Source organism: Lithobates pipiens, unplaced genomic scaffold (genome assembly GCF_037356315.1).
Source record: "Lithobates pipiens isolate NorthernLeopardFrog02 unplaced genomic scaffold, aLitPip1_a1.2 Scaffold_16, whole genome shotgun sequence".
In the NCBI taxonomy this organism is placed as follows: Eukaryota; Metazoa; Chordata; class Amphibia; order Anura; family Ranidae; genus Lithobates; species Lithobates pipiens.
In genome coordinates, this window is record NW_027507748.1 from 36508942 (window position 1) to 36536481 (window position 27540).

General features: G+C 47.5%; 1 protein-coding gene across 4 annotated transcripts in view; it reads right to left on the reverse strand.

Annotated features, from left to right (window-relative positions):
- Positions 1-27540, reverse strand: part of ILDR2 (immunoglobulin like domain containing receptor 2) — a 456394-nt gene that overhangs the window by 202015 nt on the left and 226839 nt on the right. For all 4 annotated transcript variants that reach the window (XM_077479741.1, XM_077479738.1, XM_077479740.1 and 1 more), the window contains exon 3: positions 13805-13924. In XM_077479741.1, coding sequence (XP_077335867.1) covers positions 13805-13924 — 120 coding nt within the window. The remainder of the gene's footprint in view (positions 1-13804; positions 13925-27540) is intronic.

Consider the following 27540-nt stretch of genomic DNA (forward strand, 5'->3'; position numbering starts at 1 on the left):
GTGTTCAGAACAGCCTTTCTCAACCAAGGTTCCTTCAGAGGTTGTTGGGGGGGACCTTGAGAATTAACCCTTGAGAACCTTGAGAATTTTCTCAGGGTCACAATATAGCTAGCTAGTAGTAGTCACACTAGACATTCCGTAATGTTGAAGATATTTTACTACTTATTCAAGTGGCTTCCTCAGCTCTAATGAGTGTTCGGAACAGTCTCTCAACCAAGGTTCCTTCAGAGGTTGTTTGGGGGGACCTTAAGAAATAAGCCTTGAGAACCTTAAGAATTTTCTCTGGGTCATCACAATACAGCTAGCTAGTAGTAGTCACACTAGACATTCTGTAATGTTGAAGATATTTTACTACTCATTCAAGTGACTTCCTCAGCTCTAATGAGTGTTTGGAATAGCCTTTCTCAAATAAGGGTCCTTCAGAGTTTGTTGGGAGGAACCTTGAGAAATAAGCAATTCCTGCCTCTCAGGTAAGAGATCTTTGGCAATAATAGTCTTTTTAGCTATCTGTAATGGAAGATTCTTTTCCGGTGACCACCAGTGTAAGAAGCACTGTTCCTAATGACCACCAAGGTAACAAGCATTATTCCCATTGATCATCAATCTAAGGAACATTCTTCCAACTGACCACCAAAGCAAGGAGCCATTTTCCAAGTGACCACCAATCAATAAAAAGTTCAACCAATGTCAGAAGCATTGTTCCCACTGCAGGATCACAATATACAGAGAAACCTTGATGTAGGCACTGTGGCTTCCACATATATTTGCAAATGTGTCCATCTAAAACCTCTGTTTTTAACATGCAGGGTTAATTTCAGTTTTGGCTAGCTGGTAAGTGTGCTAGGAAATGTTGGTCTATTTGTGAACTTCCCAACTGACCAACAGTATATAGGTAATTCTTCCCAAGGACCACCAATGAAGGAAACATTCTTCCCAGTGGCCACCAATGAAAGCAGTGTTCCTCCCACTGATCACCAATTTCGGGAACATTCTTCCCAGTGATCGCCAATGGAAGGAGCATTCTTGCCAGTGACTAACAATGTAAGGTTAAATTGAAAAATATGAATGCGCAAACCAAAAATAAAAATCCTCAGTGAGTGGCAGCCAACATTAAAGGAGTGTCCCCACAGATAAATAATGTACAAAAAAATGTGGCGCTAACTCAAATGCATGCTAATGAACAAGCAATGATCAAATCAACAAATCCATAATAGTTTCAATCAGTGATAAAAATCAAAAGGTTCAGAGAAAGTGCAAAAAGACATAAAATTCCTTATTTCTATTAATCAAAAATACATGTACAATCAAAATAAGTTCATAGGTAGTTGATAGTCGATGTGTAACAATCAAGTGCAAGGAAAAAAACATTAATTCTTATAACATGTTGTTCACAACTGTTTCCACCATCTGTGATCCACCAATAGTGTGCCCGAGCCTCTCACCTCCAATGAAGACCCCAACGGGTCTAGTAACAATTCTTGCGTTCTACTCTTCTCCTAATGCAGAATTTTTGAAGAAAAAAATCAGATGAACAATCGACACACGACCGGACTTTCCGGCAGAAAAGGTCAGACGGAATCATTCCGTCGGATATTACGATCGTTCATCTGATTTTTTTCTTCAAAAATTCAGACGGACTTAGAAATAGAACATGTTTCAAATCTGTCCGACGGACTCAATTTCTATCTGGAAAACCGTTCGTCTGTATGCTGGTCCGACGGACCAAATACGACGCAAAGGCAGCTATTGGCTACTGGCTATTGAACTACCTTTTCTAGTCCTGTCGTACGTCATCACGTTGAAAATGAACGGACTTTGGTCCGTTTGTGTGTGGGCAAGTCCGTTCGGTTGGAAGCCCATCAGAACTCCGTCGGAAAGACTGTTGGACCTTTTCTGACGGAAAGTCCGGGCATGTGTACGCGGCATTAGAGCACCAGGCAAAGTTGGGGTGTGATCGTGTGTAGGCAAGTCCGTTCGGTCGGAACTCCGGAAAGACCGTCAGAGTTTATTCTGACGGAAAGTCCGCTCGTGTGTACGCGGCATAAGAGTTCCCTTCACTGGAACTAAGGGGTATTTGTGGGTGGGCAAGTCCGTTCGGTTGGAAGTCCATCAGAACTCCGTCGGGAAGGCCGTGTGGAAGACTGTCGGACCTTTTCTGCCAGAAAGTCCGGTCATGTGTAAGCTGCATTAGAGCACCAGGCAAAGTTGGGGATAAAAATATAAACAGTGATCTCCCGCTGTGCAAATACGTCCTCCTTACTTTCATCCACTCTCCTCCAATTAAGACTCATAAGAAAAGGAGATCTCCATAGTGCAGTAATTCAATATAATACATTTGTTTAATGCAGCAAACTCATGTTTAAAATCAAAAACAATCAGCTTCAGTAAATTCAAAGTCTTGGCCGCAACCGGAAGTAATGTTACCCAGCTCCTCTCCACGCGTTGCGTCACTAATCAAGTGATTTCATCAAGCCCTTGATGAAGTCACGTGATTAGTGATGCCTCCTTAATGACCAGGCTATCTTTTGCGATACATTACAGTGTTACATTAACTGACAATTGCGCGGTCATGCTGTACCCAAATAAAATATATGTCCTTTTTTTCCCACAGATAGAGCTTTCATTTGGTGGTATTTGATCACCTCTGCTTTTTTTCATGTGCTATAAACAAAAAAAGGCCAACAATTTTGAAAAAAAAAATTATTTGTTTACTTTCTGCTATAAAACTTATCCAATAAAAAAATAAAAAAATCAAATTTCCTCATAAATTTAGACCAACATGTATTCTGCTACATGTTTTTGGTGAAAAAAATCCCAATAGGCATATATTGATTGGTTTACGTGAACGTTATAGCGTCTACAAACTATGGGATATATTTATGAAATTTTAATTTATTTTTTTATACTAGTAACGGTGGCGTTGAGCAACTTATAGCAGGAACTGTAATATTGCGGCGACCAATCGGACACTAACTGACACTTTTGACATTTTGTGGGAACCAGTGACACTAATACAGTGATCGGTGCTAAAAACACGCACACTGTCACCATACTAATGGCACTGGCTGACAAAGGGGTTAAACATCAGGGGCAATCAAAGGGTTAACTGCGTGACTAGCCAGTGGTTTTGTGTACTGGTTTTGTGTACTGGTTTTGTGTACTGATGTGTGCAGCTTTTACTAGGGGAAGAAATGGACTTTATTTTCTGCTTTGCTTTGTTTTGAACACAGGATCCATCCCTTCCCCCCTGTCAGAACTGAGCTCTGCCATGTTTACATAACGGTAAACCATTCTGTGTGGTTTACCGATGATCGGCAGGTGCCAGAGGACATTGAGTGCCTGGCACCCGCAGATTGGCTTCTGATATGATCAATCACAGCAGAAGCTGCCCACGCGCCCCCTGCAGGTGGAAGTTCAGGGTCTCATATATATATATATATATATATATATATATATATATATACGCACACACACACACACACACACACACACACACACACACACACACGTGATCCTACACAGAGCTGCCACCCTGTAGCAGTAAAACTGCTATAGGGTGGTCGGCAAGTGGTTAAACAATTAGTGCAAATTCGGTTGTGCTGGCAGCTCATTTGTATGATTTACCTAAGTGCAGTGATTCTTCCTTTTTTTGTGTGTGTTTTTTTTTTTTTTAAAGATCTCTGTATAAGGCCCAATGTTTTTATGCATATATTAGAATAGAATTGATCCTATATAAAGGCACCTTGATGGTAGTGTCTAGTTTTCACATACTGTATATATTCAAATATATTCCACTGAGATATCTGCTGTTATTAATATTTTAGAAGCAGTATTTAAATTATGTTCGCATTTTTCCAGCTAGCAAAGCTTCATAGTGGGAAATTTGTTTTATGCATTTGTAATGAACTTCCCCTCCTACGTTCACCTTTGATGCAGCTAATAAATTGGCGAGCTGACTGCCAATGATTTTCTGTGCGGTGCCGGAGGGTATGAACCCAGGAAATGTCTACATCAGCTCTGTGCGAGTCTGGCCAGCTGAAGGACTGCCGCATCTTTTGGGATCTTGCCCACAAATTAGTGGCTCTTCGATGGGGGCTTTTGTGTTTTAAGGGACATTGTCACCTATGAGGACAAAGTAGAGACGGCATATTTGTAAAGTGGAGCCCCTGATTAAATCATAATCTTCTTGCAAGTGCTCCCTTCCTCTATCGAAGCCAGCAACAATCCCTAGTGATACTGGGTATGGGGCTGCACAGTGGCCGCTGGTGCTCAAAATTTGGGGGGGGGGGGGGGGGATCGTAAAGGAACTGAAAAATACTGATAAAAACCCATCAATTGCAGCCTCACTTTGCCTATAAAATGCAGCCACTGTGTGCTCAACTGCAGCCACTGTGCCCCATCAAATGCAACCACTGTGCCCCATCAAATGCAACCACTGTGCCCATCATTTGCAGCCACTGTGCCATCAATTGCAGCCACTGTGCCCCATCAAATGCAACCACTGTGTCCCATCAAATGCCGCCACTGTGCCATCATATGCATCCACTGGGCCCATCAATTGCAGCCACTGTGCCATCAATTGCAGCCACTGTGCCATCAATTGCAGCCACTGTGCCCCATCAAATGCAACCACTATGCCCCATCAAATGCAGCCACTGTGCCATTGATTGCAGCCACTGTGTCCCATTAAATGCAGCCACTGTGCCCATCAAATACAGCCACTGTGCCCATCATATGCAGCCACTGTGACCCATCATATGCAGCCACTGTGCTCATCAAATTCCGCCACTGTGCCACATTAACTGCAACCATTGTGCCCATCAAATGCAGCCTCTGTGCCATCAGTTGTAGCCACTGTGACCATCAAATGCAGCCACTGTGCCCATCATATGCAGTCACTGTGCCCATCATATGCAGCCACTGGGCCCCATCATATGCAGCCACAGTCTGTGACCCATCAAATGCAGCCACTGTGCCCATCAAATGCAGCCACTGTGCCCATCAAATGCCACCACTGTGCCCCATTAACTGCAACCACTATGCCCATCAAATGCAGCCTCTGTGCCATCAGTTGTAGCCACTGTGCCCATCAAATGCAGCCACTATGCCCATCATATGCAGTCACTGTGCCCATCATTTGCAGCCACTGTGCCCCATCAAATGCAGCCGCTGCGCCCATCATACTGCTAAACATACAATTACATAACATATATTCACAAGTTTTAGGAGTGTGTCTATGGGAATGTTTGACCATTCTTCCAGAAGAGCATTTGTGAGGTCAGGCATTGATGTTGGACGAGAAGGCATGGCTCGCAGTCTCCACTCTAATTCATCCCAAAAGTGTTCTATCAGATTGAGGTCAGGACTCTGTGCAGGCCAGTCAAGTTCCTCCTCCCCAAACTCGCTCATCCATGTCTTTATGGACCTTGCTTTGTGCACTGGTGCGCAGTCATGTTGGAACAGGAAGGGGCCATCCCCAAACTGTTCCCACAAAGTTGGGAGCATGAAATTGTCCAAAATGTCTTGGTATGCTGATGCCTTAATGCTGCGTACAAATGACCGGACTTTCTGGCAGAAAAGGTCAGACGGAATCATTTCATCAGATATTCCGATCGTGTGTGGGCTTCAGCGAACTTTTTTTTTCAAAAAGTCTGACGGACCTAGAAATAGAACATGTTTTAAATCTTTCTGACGGAATCAATTCCTATCTGGAATTCCGTTCGTCTGTATGATGAGCCGACGGACCAAATACGACACAAGGGCAGCTATTGGCTACTGGCTATTGAACTTCCTTTTCTAGTCCCGTCATACGTCATCACGTTCAAAACGAATGGACTTTGGTCCATTCATGTGTGGGCAAGTCCCTTCGGTCCGAAGTCCGTCAGAACTCCGTCGGAAACTCCGTCGGGAAGACTGTCGGACCTTTTCTGACGGAAAGTCCGGGCATATGTTCGCGGCATTAGAGCACCAGGCAAAGTTGGGGTGTGATCGCGTGTAGACAAGTCCGTTCGGTCGGAACTCCGTTGGAAACTCCGTCGGAAAGACCATCAGAGTTTATTCTGATGGAAAGTCCGCTCGTGTGTACGCGGCATAAGAGTTCCCTTCACTGGAACTAAGGGGCCAAGCCCAACCCCTGAAAAACAACCCCCACACCATAATCCCCCCTCCACCAAATGATTTGGACCAGCGCACAAAGCAAGGTCCATAAAGACATGGATGAGCGCGTTTGGGGTGAAGGAACTTGACTGGCCTGCACCATAACCCGATAGAGCACCTTTGGGATGAAACGTACTTCTGGAAGAACGGTCAAACATTCCCATAGACACACTCCTAAACCTTGTGGACGGCCTTCCCAGAAGAGTTGAAGCTGTTATAGCTGCAAAGGGTGGGCCAACTCAATATTGAACCCTACGGACTAAGACTGGGATGACATCAAAGATCATGTGTGTGTAAAGGTAGGTGTCCCAATACTTTTGGCAATATAGTGTGTGTGCACATTATGGTAAACGCACAACCACGTGATGCAGGTGTTAGTTCAGCTTTAAGTTTAGGCATTCAGGGGTTGGTAGGAAAAGGCCAATGCTTAGATGAAGGGTGGTATAGAGGGGTATGTTGGGGTACACTTTAATTATCAATGTCAGTTTTGCCTCGTCTAAAACGCAATGTGAAAAAAAACACCCCTTTAAAAGAAAAAAATCAAAATCTAAGTATCTCCTGTCACACTAAATGACTAAACTTGCTTTGCTTCAGAAAATTAGGGACGGAAGAGATTGGCATTCTGGAAGCAGGGTGGCAGCAGAGCCTTGAAGGCCGTACAGCAACCTCTGTTGCCATGGCACTGCCGGTAGGCGTAGGACGGTTTTCATGAATGGGTGGAATTCTACAGTATATTTCTTACTTGAACGCAGCTGTAGCAGAATCTGCAAAACAGATGATCTTTTTTTTTTTTTTTTTTATACATGATCCAGACAGAAATTCCCGTGAAAACTGAATGAAAATATGCAATATGTTCAGCCAATCAGAAGGCAACGATTCAGAGGAAACGAGAGAGACATTTCATTTTTTTTTATACATGGGTCACAGAGACTTTAAAGTGGCTGCAAACCCTCACATATACCCAGTGATTTGACCGGCCACACAGAGATTAAACAAATCTTCCTACATAACTTGCACCTGTTTATCTGCAGCTCTCTCTTCTCTACATCCGTTCAAAGGCCAGAATTTATACAGCTAGTCTGACCCTTCAGAAAGCAGGGGGCGGGGAGCTAAAGTTACACATTACAGAGCTCAGTGACGAAAGCGCTGATTGGAGGGAAGGAACACCCCCTTCTTCACACAGCACACGGCAACAAAGCTGAGTCTGTCAATCACAGGCTGTGTGCTGGAGGTCCCTCCCCTGCCACCTTTTTTTCTCTTGGTGTCAGGAAAACTTGTCAGAAGTAACTCATGTACAGTGCTTAGCATAAATGAGTACACCCCAACTGATTTGTCAGAAAACCTTTACTTTTTTTTTCAGGATCAACATTTTCTATGGGGCACTATACTACAAAATACTCCCACAAATGTGGGCCATTGATTGCAACCAAGATTTAATAATTTGCACACACACAAAAAAACTATTTTTCCTAAAAAATTGAATTCAAGACCATGTTGCAAAAATGAATACTCCCCAATGAAAGTCTAATGCCGCGTACACGCGATCAGAAATTCCGCCAGCAAAAGTCAGATGTGAGCCTTTGGTTGGAAATTCCGACTGTGTGTATGCCCCAACGGACTTTTGCTGGCGGAATTGCCGAGCCTTCCCTGGGCCTCCTGTCCTACCGGGAGACCTGAGGCTTCCCGGGCCTCCTGTCCTACCGGGAGACCCGAGCCTTCCAGGGAATTCTGTCCTTCCCGGTAGACCTGAGCCTTCCCGGGCCTCCTGTCCTACTGAGAGACCCGAGCCACCAGCCGGCCCATCCGCCGGCTATGCTGTGCCCCAAACAAAGCCAGATTCGGCTCTGATCGGGTCTCCAATGTAAATTCCCGTCACATTCGGTTTAGTCGGCTGCCAATGGGGCCTCAATTTGAAAAAAAAATTACAGTATTCAGAATCGCCAACTTTGGTCGTTTAGACCAGATTCCTTTATAAAGAGCACCTATTACTGTCACCAGGGCCGTCTTTAAGGCAGGGCAAAAGGGGCAGCTGCCCTGGGCCCTGTCATTGTTGGGGGCCCAAAGCAGCTGACTCATACTTGCCAATTATCCAAGTTTAAATTCCCTTGTCCCTTGAAGTTTTAGTCCTGTGCTGTGTCCCGATATCTCAGTGTGAAGTTCTGGTACTGCTGCCCAGCTCTGCCCTATTGTTGTATACAAGTAACGCTGCAGACCCTGTGTTTACATGTAAAAAACTGGCATTCATATGTAAATGGAAGCAGCATTAGTAAGTAAATAGATGCGGCCGGCGGCATTCATATGTAAATAAAGGCAGTATTCATATGTATATCATGGTCCCCTGCAGTGAGGTGATGATGTGCTGTAACCTCTAGCAACCAATCAGTGAGCCATGATGTGTGCTGTAACCTCTAGCAACTAGTCAGTAAGCAGTAATAATGTGCTGCAACTGCTGAAAAGCAATCGAAATTTCTGCCTGATCTGATACAGTAAACTGATTTTAAGTCTAGCTGCTATTTATTGTATGTCTCAGAGCGGGTGGAGAGTGAAATTGCATGGGGGGGGGGGGGCCCAAGAAATTTTTTGCCCAGGGTCCAATCAATATTAAAGACGGCCCTGACTGTCACAAGTGATGTTTACATTCCTTGTGACAGCAATAAAAGGTCAAGGTCGAGTCAACATCGAAAGAAGAACAGAGGGAGAAGACATCGGCGAAGACCCGGCAAAAGAGCGAGAAGACAGTGCAGAGAGGAGAAGAACTGGAGAGGGAGAAGGACTGGCAGAGTGAGGAGACATCGCCGGAGGAGGGAGAGGAGCCAGAGAGGGGAGAAGAAATCGGAGGAGACGCTGGAGCTGCCTTAACCACTTCCGGACTGCCGCACACCGATATACGCTGTTTCAAGTGGGATATCTTTGTTATGGCAACAGCTAGCTGCCATAACCCCAGTATTCGCTTCCTCAGCGGGTGGTCTGGTTTCCGATAATAGTGGTCTCTGCGGTGGATTTGCCACGAGATAACTTTTATCGGCGGCGGGAAAGGTGATCGGATCCTTCTCTTTGTTAGGTATGCAGACGAGTGAGGGGAAGATGGCCCCCAGCCGTCTCCATACAATTGCTGGATGGAAGCGACATTAAGACGTCACTTCCGCCCACAGCCATTTTTATCTTTTTCAATACGGTGTGACAGAAAGTATTGCAACAACCGCCATTTTATTCTCTAAGGTGTTAGAAAAAAAATAAGTATAATGTTTGGGGGTTCTAAGTAATTTTCTAGAAAAAAAAAACGTTTTTAACTTGTAAACAACAAACCTCAGAAAGAGAGGCTCCTGTCCTTCCGTGGTTAATAAAATACTTTAAAAACCTGTGTACTGTGTTTATTTTTGACACTTTTTTTTTTTAGGTGAATGGGTAGGGCTACAATGTACCCTATACTCATTCAAATAGGGTGGGGGCTGGGATCTGGGGGCCCCCTTGGTGAAGGGGGCTTCCAGATTCCGATAAGCCCCCCGCCCGCAGAACCCAACAACCACTGGCCAGGGTTGTCGGGAAGAGGCTCTTGAATGAATGAATGAATGAAATACTTGTATAGCGCACAATGCGAACTGAATCGCCTCTAGGCGCTCTTGTCCTCATCAACATGGGGACAAGGTCCATGGGGGCCCCCTGCCCCAAATTACCCAACCCCCACTTAGAGGGCATGTATCCTGGTATGGTACAGGAGGGGAGGGGGGGCTCGCTCGCCCCCCCCCCCTTTCCTGATCTGCCAGGCTGCGTGCTCGGATAAGGGTCTGGTAATATCCTGAGGGGGCGCCAATTTATTTATTTTTTCATTTTGGCCGGGGGTTCCCCTTCAAGATCCTCAGCATACAAGTCGCACCTCAAGTTGGATCATCATGATCCGACTTCTGGTGCGACTTCCATTCAAATCAATTGGCTCCCATAGGGAGCCATTGATCGTGAATAGAGGCAGAGAAACACCTGACGAGGCTTTACGCTTTGTATACAGCGTTAAATCCGCGTTTAACAGCTCTTATCAGCGTCTGGCATTTTTAGGACTGGTCTTGAGGCTGGGTTCACACTGGAGCGATGCGGGAACGCAGCGAATCCGCGGCGGGTTCCCGCATCGCATGCCTCCCGGCGGCAGTTCACACTGCCCTATGCGAACTGCTGGGAGTGTCAGTGAAACGTTAATGACACCCCCAGATCAGTTCGCATATCGCAGTGCGATCTGCAAACTCGGACAGGAATCGGATCGCATGGTGTGAACACCCATGCGATCCGATTCTGCTGCGGACCAAAAAAAGGGTCCTGTGCGAGTTTGGTGCGGGTGCGATGCGAATTCAGCCATACTATCTGTATGGCTGAACTCGCATCACACAGAGATCGCATGTGATTTGCCCTGCATGCGGTGCGAATCACATCCGGTTCTCCTAGCCGCAGCGGTGTGAACCCAGCCTAAACGAGATTTTAGTGCCTTCAGACAACAGCCCATAGACTCTCCTGCTGAAAAACTTCAATAAACGTCCATGTGTGCATGGACACATAGGATAACATAGAGGGGGAGTTTATGGACTGTTAAAAAAAAAAAGTCCAAACTCCCAAAAACTTCAGTATATCAGCTTCAGTGTGCATGGAGCCTCAATATAACAATCCAATCACAAGATCCTTGAAAGCAGCAAAGCGTAATATAAAGCACGTAACCAGCTGCAGCGCAGATGTATTCCTAACCTGATGCCATTTAAACGACCGTACTTCTAATATAATGATATCTCTAGGCAAGTAAAAAAATAATTACAATCATTCTTTAGAGAAATTACAATATTTCAGTGTAATTCCCCGCTCCTTATTAAACAATGAAGCACAATGTTCCACTCCTCCTGTCCTTTTTATCAGCATTAGCATTAATATCCTTACAACTATTATCCTGTGAAAAAAAAAAAAGGAAACAAGGCCAATTTCACAAGGCGTAAAAGGAGAAGAAGCACATTATGAGGCTTAAAGAAGGAGAAGTCCAGCCTGAGCTCATTAGGCTGGGCTCCTCCTCTGGGTCACAGCAGTGCAATTGGTTTTGCACTCCTGCGACCCGTTTTTAGCAGAGATCAGTCTGAAGTCTGTCACTAAGATCAGTCCAGGCACCGTGACATCCCGACAATGGAGGTCTGGATCCACCAGCTGCCTGGACTGATGGGCAGTCTCAGCCTCTCAGCGAGCCGGCCTCTCCATGGCTCAGCGCTCCAATGAGCGTGGAGGAGCAGAGCAAGAGAGCTGCTGACTGACAGGCAGCAGCTCTCCGCTCAGGGAGGTGAGAGAACCGAGCCATCGGCGATGTTCGATCGCTCGGTTCTCAGTGAAGAGGCGGCGGGGGACAAAAAGTGTATCTGCTGGCTTTTAATAAACACTCATTTGTCCCACGGTCCAGTGATGCAACCTGCCCGAAGCCTCCGTTTTTACCCATCCTGTCCGCGGCGCCGGCATTACAAGTGCTGTCACAGTCGTGTGCGCACTGCGCATGCGCGTCCTGAATGGCCGGGCAATCTTCTGGGACCTGTGATGTGTCCCAGAAGATGGCACGGAGGGAGGGGGAGGGAAAGAGTCACCTAGGCAGCTTGGGCTGAAGTGGGAGCTGGGTACCTGTCAAAACTAGGTCCCCCCCTGAAATAAACGACATGCCAAATGTGGCATGTCAGGGGGTCAGGAGTTCTTAAAGTGTAAGTTCAATTTTTAGGTTGAACTCCGGTTTAGAAGTCCCAATCAAGTTTGTCCATATATTCAAAATTAAATCCGCATCTTTCACTGTCCCCAATCCATCTCCCAATAGAACAGAGCCTTGGGGGGCACTCTGCATATGCTCAGTTTGGTGTGTATTGCAGGAGAGCTTTTTTTTTTATCAGGAGAGTGCATGTGATCAGCACAGGGCCAATCAGCACTGTCCAGACAGAGGGTCTGCAGGCTCATAGGACAGTCAGGGGAGAATGAAAACTCCTCCTGCAAGCTTTAACCAGACACTGATAGAAGTCACAAGGCTGATAGATACTGCTGACGAGAAAAGGTATTTAGCAGTTTATATTAACTAAAATAATTGCATTTCCATGTTCTGTGTACTGTGGAAGACCAGATATAGTGAATGCAGGGTCCTGGGGAGACCAGATATAGTGAATGCAGGCTCCTGGGGAGAGCAGATATAGTGAATGCAGGGTCCTGGGGAGAGCAGATATAGTGAATGCAGGGTCCTGGGGAGAGCAGATATAGTGAATACAGGGTCCTGGGGAGACCAGATATAGTGAATGCAGGCTCCTGGGGAGAGCAGATATCGTGAATGCAGGGTCCTGGGGAGAGCAGATATAGTGAATGCAGGCTCCTGGGGAGATCAGATATAGTGAATGCAGGGTCATGGGGAGACCCGATATGGTGAATGCAGGGTCCTGGGGAGACCAGATATAGTGAATGCAGGCTCCTGAGGAGAGCAGATATAGTGAATGCAGGATCATGGGGAGACCAGATATGGTGAATGCAGGGTCCTGGGGAGACCAGATATGGTGAATGCAGGGTCCTGGGGAGACCAGATATGGCGAATGCAGGGTCCTGGGGTGACCAGATATGGCGAATGCAGGGTTCTGGGGAGACCAGATATGGCGATTGCAGGGTCCTGGGGAGACCAGATATAGTGAATACAGGCTCCTGTGGAGACCAGATATAGTGAATGCAAGCTCCTGGGGAGACCAAATATAGTTAATGTAGGCTGCTGCTGAGACTAGATATAGTGAATGCAGGCTCCTGGGGAGACCAGATATAGTGAATGCAGGGTCATGGGGAGACCAGATATAGTGAATATAGGGTATTGGGGAGAACAGATATGGTGAATTCAGGCTGCTGCTGAGACCAGATATAGTGAATGCAGGGTCCTGGGGAGACCAGATATGGTGAATGCAGGGTCCTGGGGAGACCAGATATGGTGAATGCAGGGTACTGGGGAGACCAGATATGGTGAATGCAGGGTACTGGGGAGACCAGATATAGTGAATGCATGGTACTGGGGAGACCAGATATAGTGAATGCAGGGTCAACTGCTGGAAATCATTGCCATTTCAATCCTTTTATATATCAATAGTCTGACTCAAAATACTGTCTGCTGGGGTCCCGGGGGGCAATCAACAAATTACAAAGGGTTGAAGATTGGGCACCAGGGCATTCAAATATGGGCAAATGGCGCTTAGAACAGATCATTAGCTGGAAGCCACAAAGGTTCACTTTTCAGAAGATCTCCAATTAGACTGAAGGACCCAGTCCATGCTCCGATAAACAGATGAATATTTTATAGGTCTCCTATGAAGTCAGAAGTCAATGCTGACAAATGGCTTTGTGACATGATCCCCCTCTCTGAGTAAATAAATAAAGATGTAATGTACAGACAAGGACCTGAAGGTCTGTGGAAACCATTTGTCTGCATGCTACATTGACAAAGTGGGAAAGGAAACAAACAAATCTTCCTTTCCTTAACCAGCACATAGAGCACCATACAATATAGCACGGCACAGCGATTATAATTAATGGCGCTTTCCATGGAACATGTCCCGGACCACCTCAATTCAAAAACTGTCCATCACCTGACCAACACATTGCTGGGTGTTCCATTTTAGAAGGATGAACTCACCCATTACAAGGACCTCCACCCGGTCTTCGTTTTTGCCTTCCAGATCATCGGGAACAGCGACAAGACAGTAATAGAGGCCGCTATCTCCCCACTGCACAGTCCCAAACTCGAGGTCGGCATCTGAATTAGACGGAAAAAAAAAATTACAGAAAGGGGATTAAAAGGAGGAAGTTGGGAAATGTGATGAACAACGCATACTAAACCCACAACAGTAATATCAGTCTGTATATGCAGTAAAGCATGCTTGTTATACTCACTGTGGAACCTAAGGGGTTAATCATCCACAAAAAGGCTGTTTGAGCCTGTCTTCTCTGCTCCTCCCCTTCTTCCACTGACCCAAATCCATCTCCTGATAACACAGAGTCTATGGAGTCAGGCTGCACATGCTCAGTTTTTTTTTTCTTGGGAAAGTGCATGTGATCAGCACAGGGCAAATCAGCACTGTGCAGACAGAAGGCCAGGGGTCCTGAAGTCTCATAGGACAGTCAGGAGAATAAAAACTCCTCCTACAAGCTTTAACTAGACACTGACAGAAGTCACAAGACTGCTATATACGGCTGATAAGAAAGGGTATTTATGAGTTTATATTTACTAAAATAATTGCATTTCCATGTTTTGTGTACCGTGGGAGACCAGATATAGTGACTGCAGACTCTTGGGTTCAGTAACACTTGAACCACTTGCTAACCACCCCTATAGTAGTTTACTGCTACTGCAGTATATATATATGTGATCCTGCACTTCCGCCTGCAGGGGGCGTGCACATGCCACTTCTGCTGTGATTATTAACAGCAGAAGCCGATCTGCGGGTGCCGAGCACTCAATGTCCTCCGGCACCCGCCGATCGTCTGTAAGCCACACAGAACGGGATCTGCCTATGTAAACAAGGCAGATCTCCGTTCTGACAGGGGGGAAGGGATGGATTCTGTGTTCCTGCAAAGCAGGGAATAAAATCCATCTCTTCCCCCTAGTAAAAGCAGCACATACAGTATACAAAAACACTGGCTAGGCACACAGTTAACCCTTTGATTGCTCTGGATGTTTAACCCCTTCACAGCCAGTGTTATTAATACAGTGACAGTGCAAACTTTTTGCACTGATCGCTGTATTAGTGTCACTGGTTCCTGCAAAGTGTCAGTTAGTGCACGACTGTCTGCCGCAACAGTTCAGTCCCGCTATAAGTCGCTGACATTACTAGTATTAAAAAAAAAATAATAATAATAATAATTCCTTAAATATACCTCATAGTTTGTAGATTCTATAACGTACATGTAAACCAATCAATATGCACTTAGTAAGATTTTTTTTTTTTTTTACCAAAAATATGTAGCAGAATACATTTTGGCCTAAATTTATGAAGAAATTTGATTAGATTTTTTTTATTGGATATGTTTTATAGCATAAAATAAAAAAAAATTGTTTTTTTTTTCAAACTATTACTCATATTTTTGATTGAACATTCATAGAAAAATCAATCGTCAGAACATTCCTGCCATCAGTCAATTAATTGCATCCGAAAGCCTTAAAAAATTCCATCCTGACCTGCTATTTGAATGGAATCCCTGGCATATTAGACAGGTTTCATTACAATATATATGAATATTACCCAAACCAAAGGAACTCATTCACAGTTGTTTGAGAGAAAAAAATCCATCCTGCTCCTTCATATTTTCTAGTCCGTGCAGTCCAATACTAAGGTTGATTTAACTCCACGAACCATATTAAACCAACTGTTCTGAAAAATGTACATACAAAATTCTACATTCACAGCAGTGATTAAGGCCGGAGCGAATTGTAGCGGCAGTCCCTGCTGCGGCTCTCAGGGCAATCTAAGTGCATTTGTGTATATTTCTATGCTTTTCATTAAATTACCGTTATGCTTCCACCCTGTGGTCACTGTACTAATTGCAGTTATTTTCTGTAAATCCCACCCTTTTGAATGATACAATTTCCTTCATCCTCCATCCTCATTGTAAGGGCCTCTTATTCTTCCTACAAAATACACTCTGACACCAGGAAGGAAATATTCCTTTTGGTCTTCAAATACTAACATATACTCCATTATATTGTTTGCCTGCCCCTTATTTTATCCAGCCCTTGGCCATTAACCCCCCCCCCCCCCCCATCAGCAACAGTGGGGCATAGTTCCTGCTCTGACAATGGGGTTATATCCTTCCCACTGACACCAATGATGGAGCACGATTTTCCCATAGACACCAACGATGGAGCACTATTTCTTCCACTGACACCAATGATGGGCCACTAGTCCTTCCACACATACCAAGGATGGAGCACTATTTTTTTCCACTGACACCAATGATGGGGTATTATTACTAATGGTCAGACACTATTTCTCCCACTGACACCAATGATGGGGCACTATTCCTTCCCCTGATACCAATGATGGGACACTATTCCTCCCGCTGACACCAATGATGGGGCACTATTCCTCCCACTGATACCAATGATGGGGCACTATTCCTCCCATAGACACCAATGATGGGGCACTATTCCTTCCCCTGATACCAATGATGGGGCACTATTCCTCCCACTGATACCAATGATCGGGCACTATTCCTCCCATAGACACCAATGATGGGGCACTATTCCTTCCCCTGATACCAATGATGGGGCACTATTCCTCCCGCTGACACCAATGATGGGGCACTATTCCTCCCACTGATACCAATGATGGGGCACTATTCCTCCCACAGACACCAATGATGGGGCACTATTCCTCCCACAGACACCAATGATGGGGCACTATTCCTTCCCCTGATACCAATGATGGGCCACTAATCCTCCCGCTGACACCAATGATGGGGCACTATTCCTCCCACTGATACCAATGATGGGGCACTATTCCTTCCCCTGATACCAATGATGGGCCACTAATCCTCCCACTAATACCAATGATGGGACAATATTCCTCCCACAGACACCACTGATGGGGCACTATTCCTCCCACTGATACCAATGATGGGGCACTATTCCTCCCACAGACACCAATGATGGGGCACTATTCCTCCCACAGACACCAATGATGGGGCACTATTCCTTCCCCTGATACCAATGATGGGCCACTAATCCTCCCACTAATACCAATGATGGGACAATATTCCTCCCACAGACACCACTGATGGAGCACTATTTCTTCCACTGACACCAACAATGGGGCACTATTTCTTCCACTGACACCAATGATGGGGGTATTATTACTTACACTAATGGTGGGACACTATTCCTCCCACTGACACCAATGATGGGGCACTATTCCTTCCCCTAATACCAATGATGGGGCACTATTTCTCCCACTGATACCAATGATGGGGCACTATTCCTTCCCCTGATACCAATGATGGGGCACTATTCCTCCCACTGACACCAATGATGGGGCACCATTCCTCCCACTGACACCAATGATGGGGCACTATTCCTCCCCCACTGACACCAATGATGGGGCACTATTCCTCCCACAGACACCAATGATGGGGCACCATTCCTTCCCCTGATACCAATGATGGGACACTATTCCTCCCGCTGACACCAATGATGGGGCACTATTCCTCCCACTGATACCAATGATGGGGCACTATTCCTCCCATAGACACCAATGATGGGGCACTATTCCTTCCCCTGATACCAATGATGGGGCACTATTCCTCCCACTGATACCAATGATAGGGCACTATTCCTCCCACAGACACCAATGATGGGGCACTATTCCTCCCACAGACACCAATGATGGGGCACTATTCCTTCCCCTGATACCAATGATGGGACACTATTCCTTCCCCTGATACCAATGATGGGACACTATTCCTCCCACTGATACCAATGATGGGGCACTATTCCTCCCACTGACACCAATGATGGGCCACAAATCCTCCCACTAATACCAATGATGGGACAATATTCCTCCCACAGACAACACTGATGGAGCACTATTTCTTCCACTGACACCAACAATGGGGCACGATTTCTTCCACTGACACCAATGATGGGGGTATTATTACTTACACTAATGGTGGGACACTATTCCTCCCACTGACACCAATGATGGGGCACTATTCCTTCCCCTGATACCAATGATGGGGCACTATTTCTCCCACTGATACCAATGATGGGGCACTATTCCTCCCACTGACACCAATGATGGGGCACCATTCCTCCCACTGACACCAATGATGGGGCACTATTCCTCCCCCACTGACACCAATGATGGGGCACTATTCCTTCCCCTGATACCAATGATGGGACACTATTCCTCCCGCTGACACCAATGATGGGGCACTATTCCTCCCACTGATACCAATGATGGGGCACTATTCCTCCCACAGACACCAATGATGGGGCACTATTCCTCCCACAGACACCAATGATGGGGCACTATTCCTTCCCCTGATACCAATGATGGGCCACTAATCCTCCCACTAATACCAATGATGGGACAATATTCCTCCCACAGACACCACTGATGGAGCACTATTTCTTCCACTGACACCAACAATGGGGCACTATTTCTTCCACTGACACCAATGATGGGGGTATTATTACTTACACTAATGGTGGGACACTATTCCTCCCACTGACACCAATGATGGGGCACTATTCCTTCCCCTAATACCAATGATGGGGCACTATTTCTCCCACTGATACCAATGATGGGGCACTATTCCTTCCCCTGATACCAATGATGGGGCACTATTCCTCCCACTGACACCAATGATGGGGCACCATTCCTCCCACTGACACCAATGATGGGGCACTATTCCTCCCCCACTGACACCAATGATGGGGCACTATTCCTCCCACAGACACCAATGATGGGGCACTATTCCTTCCCCTGATACCAATGATGGGACACTATTCCTCCCGCTGACACCAATGATGGGGCACTATTCCTCCCACTGATACCAATGATGGGGCACTATTCCTCCCATAGACACCAATGATGGGGCACTATTCCTTCCCCTGATACCAATGATGGGGCACTATTCCTCCCACTGATACCAATGATGGGGCACTATTCCTCCCACAGACACCAATGATGGGGCACTATTCCTCCCACAGACACCAATGATGGGGCACTATTCCTTCCCCTGATACCAATGATGGGACACTATTCCTTCCCCTGATACCAATGATGGGACACTATTCCTCCCACTGACACCAATGATGGGCCACAAATCCTCCCACTAATACCAATGATGGGACAATATTCCTCCCACAGACAACACTGATGGAGCACTATTTCTTCCACTGACACCAACAATGGGGCACGATTTCTTCCACTGACACCAATGATGGGGGTATTATTACTTACACTAATGGTGGGACACTATTCCTCCCACTGACACCAATGATGGGGCACTATTCCTTCCCCTGATACCAATGATGGGGCACTATTTCTCCCACTGATACCAATGATGGGGCACTATTCCTCCCACTGACACCAATGATGGGGCACCATTCCTCCCACTGACACCAATGATGGGGCACTATTCCTCCCCCACTGACACCAATGATGGGGCACTATTCCTCCCACTGACACCAATGATGGGGCACTATTCCTCCCACTGACACCAATGATGGGGCACTATTCCTCCCGCTGAAACCAATGATGGTGCACGATTTTCCCAGACACCAACGACGGAGCACTATTTCCTCCACTGACACCAACAATGGGGCACGATTTCTTCCACTGACACCAATGATGGGGGTATTATTACTTACACTAATGGTGGGACACTATTCCTCCCACTGACACCAATGACGGGACAATATTCCTCCCACTGACACCAATGATGGGGCATGATTTTCCCATAGACACCTACGACTGAGCTTTTTTTCTTCCACAGACACCAATGATGAAGCACTTTTTTCCCCCCACTGACACCAATGATGGGGTACCATTTCTTCCAGTGACACCAATGATGGGGTATTATTACTTACACTAATGGTGGGAGACTATTTCTGCCACTGACACCAATGATGGGGCACCATTCCTCCCACTGACACCAATGATGGGGCATGATTTTCCCATAGACACCTACGACTGAGCTTTTTTTCTTCCACAGACACCAATGATGAAGCACTTTTTTCCCCCCACTGACACCAATGATGGTGTACCATTTCTTCCAGTGACACCAATGATGGGGTATTATTACTTACACTAATGGTGGGAGACTATTTCTCCCACTGACACCAATGATGGGGCACCATTCCTCCCACTGATACCAACAATGGGGCACTATTGCTCCCACTGATACCAATAATGGGGCACTATTCCTCTCACTGACACCAATGATGGGTCATTGTTTACTCCTACTTTCTTTTCCCACTGGCCATAGTCTGCCTTCCTAAAGTTTGAAGGACAGTATACTGGCCCTTTTTTTTAGAAATTTTGGAGACCCCTGCGTTATCTGATGAAGACTGTATGTGCTCCATTCAGGACACCAATAGGAACAGATAACTCACTATTACAAAAAAAATGGAGTGATAATACCAACCTAAAGTTCGAAGTCTCGCTTTAATCAACAATTCCTATACAATAAACAGAACGGACGAGCCCCAGCAGGCTATGAAAAGAACAATCAAGCAGTATTGGGCTTGTAAAAGTCAGCTTTATAATTGCTACATTAAAATGTGGCGTGTATACATTACACTGAGTGACAGGAACATAAAACGCAGTGACAGGACATAAGCTTTTGGCCTCCATAGAAAGTGATCAGCAATATCATTCCTGGGTCCCTTCCCTCCCCAGAGACAGAGCAGAGGGAATTTACTGGAAACTTTGATTACTTGGCTAGATGATGTGGAGGACTGAAAGGGATTAAAACAAACCTTAGATCAGGGGTTGACAAATTTGCTTTGAATTTAGGAGCCAGTTACAAAAAGTTAGGAGCCAGTCTTTTTTTCAGCTCCCGGGGTAAGGCCACTCATTTTCACCCCCTATCCCTAACTCACAATGGAGCACCCAGTCAATAACTCAATTGAAACGCTGTTACATCAGGGGTATGGGCTGACCAGAAAGAGTAAGGCTGGCAACAGATGGCACTGGCTGGCACTGGCAGGTGGCACTGGTTGCCACTGGAAGGCACGTGGAACTGCCAGATGGCACCGACAGGTGACACTAGTTGGCATTGGCAGGTGACACTGGTTTGGAACTGGCAGGTGACACTGGTTTGGAACTGGCAGGTGACACTGGTTTGGAACTGGCAAGTGGCACTATTGGCACTGGCAGGTGGCCCTGGTTGGTGATGGCAGGTGGCCCTGGTTGGTGATGGCAGGTGTCCCTGGTTGGCGATGGCACTAGTTGTCACTGGCAGATGGCACTGATTGGCGGTGGCACTGGTTGGTGTTGGCAGGTGGCACTGATTGGCGGTGGCACTGATTGGCGGTGGCATTGGTAGGTGGCACTGGTTGGCGGTGGCACTGATTGGCGGTGGCAGGTGGCACTGACAGGTGGCACTGGTAGGTGGCACTGATTGGCACTGGGTGGTGGCAGGTGGCACTGGGTGGTGGTTGCAGGTGGTATTGATTGGCGGTGGCACTGGTTGGCACTAGCAGGTGGCACTGATTTGTGGTGGCAGGTGGCACTGATTGGCGGTGGCAGATGGCACTGGTTGCCGCTGGCAGGTGGCACTGGTTGGCACTGGCACTGATTGGCGGTGGCAGGTGGCACTGATTGGCGGTGGCAGGTGGCACTGGTTGGTGGCAGGTGGCACTGGTTGGTGGTGGCAGGTGGTATTGATTGGCGGTGGCACTGGTTGGCGCTGGCAGGTGGCACTGGTTGGCGCTGGCACTGGTTGGTTGCAGGTGGTATTGATTGGAGGTGGCACTGGTTGGCACTGATTGGTGGCAGATGGCACTGATTGGCACTGGCAGGTTTCACACGGAGCACTCTGTTACTGAAATGTAACAGAGGAGCTGGCGGGACCCTGCCGGGGTGTGAAACTGACAAGTAACAGGGAGGTGGATATGTCAGATTTCAGCCTGATGTCGGGGTGGGCGGGACCCGGCCGGGGTGGGCGGGACCCGGCCAGGGTGGGCGGGACTCAGCAGCTATCAAACACCAGCCAACGATTGGGCTGCTTAAGAAAAGGGGCAGGCCACATACACGTAGCGGCCCGCCCAGATCCCATTGGCTGGTGTTTGATAGCTTGCTGGGTCCCGCCCCCACCCGGCCGGGTCCCGCCCACCCCGACATCAGGCTGACAGATCCTCCTCTCTCCATTGCGTGTCAGTTTCACACACAGCGCGGTGCTGCAGAGTGTGAAGGAGGGAGGAGGACGGCAGTCAGTGTTAATGCTGCTGCATGTCTGGGGCATCGATAGTGAGTGGGCTGGTGGCAGCTTAGGAGCCAGGTCGCGATTTCTGGTCGCATTGGCGACCTGGCGCCTGGGGTTTGTCGAGCCCTGGTTTAAAGTAAGGTCAGGTTATAAAAAAAATATCCCAAGCTTTGAACATCTCACGGAGCTCTGTTCAATCCATCATTCGAAAATGGAAAGAGTATGGCACAACTGCAAACCTACCAAGACATGGCTGTCCACCTAAACTGACAGGTCGGGCAAGGAGAACATTCATCAGAGAAGAGCCAAGAGGCCCATGGGAACTCTGGAGGAGCTGCAGAGATCCGCAGCTCAGTTGGGAGAATCTGTCCCCCTAACAAAAATCTAGTGGAACCAATTGCCTTCAGACATCACCTAAGTAGGGATGCACCGAATGGGTTTTTTGGTGCCGAAACCGATACCGAAAATGAAAAATACACCAGGCCGAAAACCGAAACCGATACCGAAACAGCACCGATACCGAAAATGACTGTTTTTAAAAAATATTTTTATACAGGAGGTGGTCAGAGACTGGGGACATGGTACAGGAGGTGGTCAGAGACTGGGGACATGGTACAGGAGGTGGTCAGAGACTGGGGACATGGTACAGGAGATGGTCAGAGACTGGGGACATGGTACAGGAGATGGTCAGAGACTGGGGACATGGTACAGGAGATGGTCAGAGACTGGGGACATGGTACAGGAGATGGTCAGAGACTGGGGACATGGTACAGGAGATGGTCAGAGACTGGAGACATGGTACAGGAGATGGTCAGAGACTGGGGACATGGTACAGGAGGTGGTCAGAGACTGGGTACATGGTAAAGGAGGTGGTCAGAGACTGGGGACATGGCACAGGAGATGGTCAGAGACTGGGGACATGGTACAGGAGGTGGTAGGAGACTGGGGACATGGTACAGGAGGTGGTCAGAGACTGGGGACATGGTACAGGAGGTGGTCAGAGACTGGGGACATGGTACAGGAGGTGGTCAGAGACTGGGGACATGGTACAGGAGATGGTCAGAGACTGGGGACATGGTACAGGAGGTGGTCAGAGACTGGGGACATGGTACAGGAAGTGGTCAGAGACTGGGGACATGGTACAGGAGGTGGTCAGAGACTGGGGACATGATACAGGAGGTGGTCAGAGACTGGGGACATGGTACAGGAGGTGGTCAGAGACTGGGGACATGGTACAGGAGATGGTCAGAGACTGGGGGCATGGTACAGGAGATGGTCAGAGACTGGGGACATGGTACAGGAGATGGTCAGAGACTGGGGACATGGTATAGGAGATGGTCAGAGACTGGGGGCATGGTACAGGAGGTGGTCAGAGACTGGGGACATGGTACAGGAGGTGGTCAGAGACTGGGGACATGGTACAGGAGGTGGTCAGAGACTGGTGACATGGTACAGGAGGTGGTCAGAGACTGGGGACATGGTACAGGAGGTGGTCAGAGACCGGGGACATGGTACAGGAGGTGGTCAGAGACTGGGGACATGGTACAGGAGGTGATCAGAGACTGGGGACATGGTACAGGAGGTGGTCAGAGACTGGGGACATGGTACAGGAGATGGTCAGACAGGGGACATGGTACAGGAGATGGTAAGAGACAGAGAACATGGTACAGGAGATGGTGAGAGACAGAGAACATGGTACAGGAGGTGGTCAGAGACTGGGGACATGGTACAGGAGATGGTCAGAGACTGGGGACATGGTACAGGAGGTGGTCAGAGACTGGGGACATGGTACAGGAAGTGGTCAGAGACTGGGGACATGGTACAGGAGGTGGTCAGAGACTGGGGACATGATACAGGAGGTGGTCAGAGACTAGGGACATGGTACAGGAGGTGGTCAGAGACTGGGGACATGGTACAGGAGATGGTCAGAGACTGGGGGCATGGTACAGGAGATGGTCAGAGACTGGGGACATGGTACAGGAGATGGTCAGAGACTGGGGACATGGTACAGGAGATGGTCAGAGACTGGGGGCATGGTACAGGAGGTGGTCAGAGACTGGGGACATGGTACAGGAGGTGGTCAGAGACTGGGGACATGGTACAGGAGGTGGTCAGAGACTGGTGACATGGTACAGGAGGTGGTCAGAGACTGGGGACATGGTACAGGAGGTGGTCAGAGACCGGGGACATGGTACAGGAGGTGGTCAGAGACTGGGGACATGGTACAGGAGGTGATCAGAGACTGGGGACATGGTACAGGAGGTACAGGAGGTGGTCAGAGACTGGGGACATGGTACAGGAGATGGTCAGACAGGGGACATGGTACAGGAGATGGTAAGAGACTGCGGACATGGTACAGGAGATGGTCAGAGACAGAGAACATGGTACAGGAGATGGTCAGAGACAGAGAACATGGTACAGGAGGTGGTCAGAGACTGGCAACATGATAAAAGAGATAAGTGCAGCCAGTGTTGCCCCCCAGTGATGCAGCCAGCTATGCCCCCCAGTGATGCAGCCAGCTATGCCCCCCAGGTGATGCAGCCAGCGATGCCCCCCAGGTGATGCAGCCAGCGATGCCCCCCAGCTGATGCAGCCAGCTATGCCCCCCAGGTGATGCAGCCAGCGATGCCCCCCAGGTGATGCAGCCAGCTATGCCCCCCAGGTGATGCAGCCAGCGATGCCCCCCAGGTGATGCAGCCAGCAATGCCCCCCAGGTGATGCAGCCAGCGATGCCCCCCAGGTGATGCAGCCAGCGATGCCCCCCAGGTGATGCAGCCAGCTATGCCCCCCAGGTGATGCAGCCAGCTATGCCCCCAAGGTGATGCAGCCAGCTATGCCCCCAAGGTGATGCAGCCAGCGATGCCCCTGTTCAGCGAAGAGAGCCGTCTGGTTGAATAGAGCGCCGGGAACATCACAGCTTGAATATCAAAAGCTGTGTGTTCCCTGTCGCGCGCTGTCACACACAGCCCCTCCCCCTTGTCCAGGCACTTTGATAGACAGATCAATCTAGACAGGTGATCTGTCTATCAAAGTTCCCCGGACAAGGGGGAGGGGCTGTGTGTGACGGCGCGCGACGGGGAACACACAGCTATTGAAATTAAAGCTGTGATGTTCCCGGCGCTCTATTCAACCAGACGGCGGCGGCTCTCCTGCTCTATACACCCCCCATCATGGGCGGCACCAGGGGCGGGGTGGGGGCGGAGTTCCGCCCCATTTTCGGCTCAATTATCGGACGTTTTTTCCTTTTGCCAAATTGCCGAAAAGGGCATTTTCGGACGATATGTTTCGGCGGCCGAAATTTCGGTGCATCCCTAGTAAATAGAGTCCACCTGTGTGTAATTTAATCTCAGTATAAATACAGCTGTTCTGTGAAGCCCTCAGAGGCTTGTTAGAAAACCTTAGGTAGCCAACAGCAGCATAAAAGCCAAGGAACACACCAGACAGGTCAGGGATAAAGTTCTGCAGACGTTTAAAGCAAGGTTAGGTTATAAAAAAAATAAGCTTTGTGTTTTTTTTTGTTTTTTTTATGAAAAATAATTTTTATGAATGTTATTCAATAGACAAAACAATAACAAGGTGGCAACAATACAGTTGAGGCCACCAAAACCTAGGCCACGCAGGGCCACATAACAAATTCACACCCACAGTGAGACGTACTAGAACAGTGATGGTGAACCTTGGCACCCCAAATGTTTTGGAACTACATTTCCCATGATGCTCAACTACACTGCAGAATGCATTAGCATCATGGGAAATGTAGTTCCAAAATATCTGGAGTGCCAAGGTTCGCCATCACTGTACTAGAAGAACATAAACCTGCTATCTCCAAATTAAGGTATCCCAACCCATATACTCGCACCCTCAACTTCGTCTCCCCACCCACATTGTAGCCCGGGGGGGGGGGTCTGGATGTATTAAAATATGTAGAGGTATACATTTTCAGTATCATAAGAGCCGGAAGACCACTCGAGCCTTGTAATATATAGTCCCCAATATATCAATATCACGCTGTATAGTTTCACCCCACAGTGGAGGAGGAATCTAACCAGGCCTGCCAAACCTTAGTAAATTTCTTTTCACATCCCCTCGATATATAGCTGGCCTTGTAGAATGTTTTCATGTAATTAACCAAGTCCTTCCAATAGGACACTGAGGGGGCTGCTGTTTTTTTTCCACTGAAGGAGAATGGCCTTACGTGCAAAAAACAATAAAATGTTCAGCAGGGTTCTATGGGCATTGGATGGAACTACAGCCTCTACCAAGCCAAGAAGACAGACCGAAATAGATACAGGAATAGGTAGGGAAAGGATGTCCGCTATGCAGTTTGTAACCTCCAACCAGAAATCCCCTATTGACTGACATGCCTAGAAAATATGGTGGAAATTGGCAGGGGGATACACACATCTCCGGCATTCAGCAGAGCATGAGGAGCAAATCCCTGCCAATCAAGCTGGGGTGCAGTAAATACTATAAAGAAACCTAAAATGTATCAATCTGTCTTTGGCGGAGACCAGGTGTTTAAATGGGCGCTCCCACATCTCATCACAGTCCTCCCCATCCAAATTAGGAACCTCTATTTGCCACATCTCTCTACATCTACGAACCCTAGGAGGGGGGTACTAAACAGTTCTTTATAGGTTATCAACAGTGTTTTAGACAATAAGTCATCCCCCAGCAAGCTTTCCGAAGGCTGAGTATCTACTGATAAGGCATGAAATTGTGATTGGTAAGCATGCCGTAGCTGGAGGTAGCAAAAAAAATATTGATTCGGGAGATTAAACTTAACTTTCAATAAGTCAAAGGTGAGTAAGCTTCCCTCACGGGTTTTAATACCTCTAGTAGCCCACACCCATGGATCCGGCAAGTTATAAAAATGCGTCAAATTAGGGTTCATCCACAACGGAGCCGATGGAGACATGCCTTTGAAGTTAGGTTGCATTAGCTGCTGCGAGGCTACCCAGGCCCTAATGGTAGCCCTCATTGATCAAGTTAATGAGAGTGTAGATTTATTGCCCAGTATGTGGAACCTGCAGGTGTGTGAAAACTTTACGTAAGTTGGTATCCGTAGACTTCCCAGGCATAAAACCAGTCTGATCTATATCTATCAAGGAAGGAATGATTTTAGCTAGTCTAGTGGCTAAAACCTTGGTAAGGATTTTAAGGTCTGCATTCAAAAAAACAATCGGATGGTAAGAGAGAAGGATCCTTGCCAGGTTTTAGTATTAAAACCATATAAGCTTCCAATATTGAAGAAGGGAGGGTTTGGTGTACAAGACAATGCTCAAACAGAGCACATAATCTGGGGGCTAACTGCTCTATATAGGTCAGATAAAATTAAATCAGGAACCCATCCAGACCCAGTGCCTTATGCGGGAGAAAGGCACATATGGCATCCTCAGCCTCCAGAGGAGTAGTTTTAGCTTCTAGAGTTTCCCAGACAGG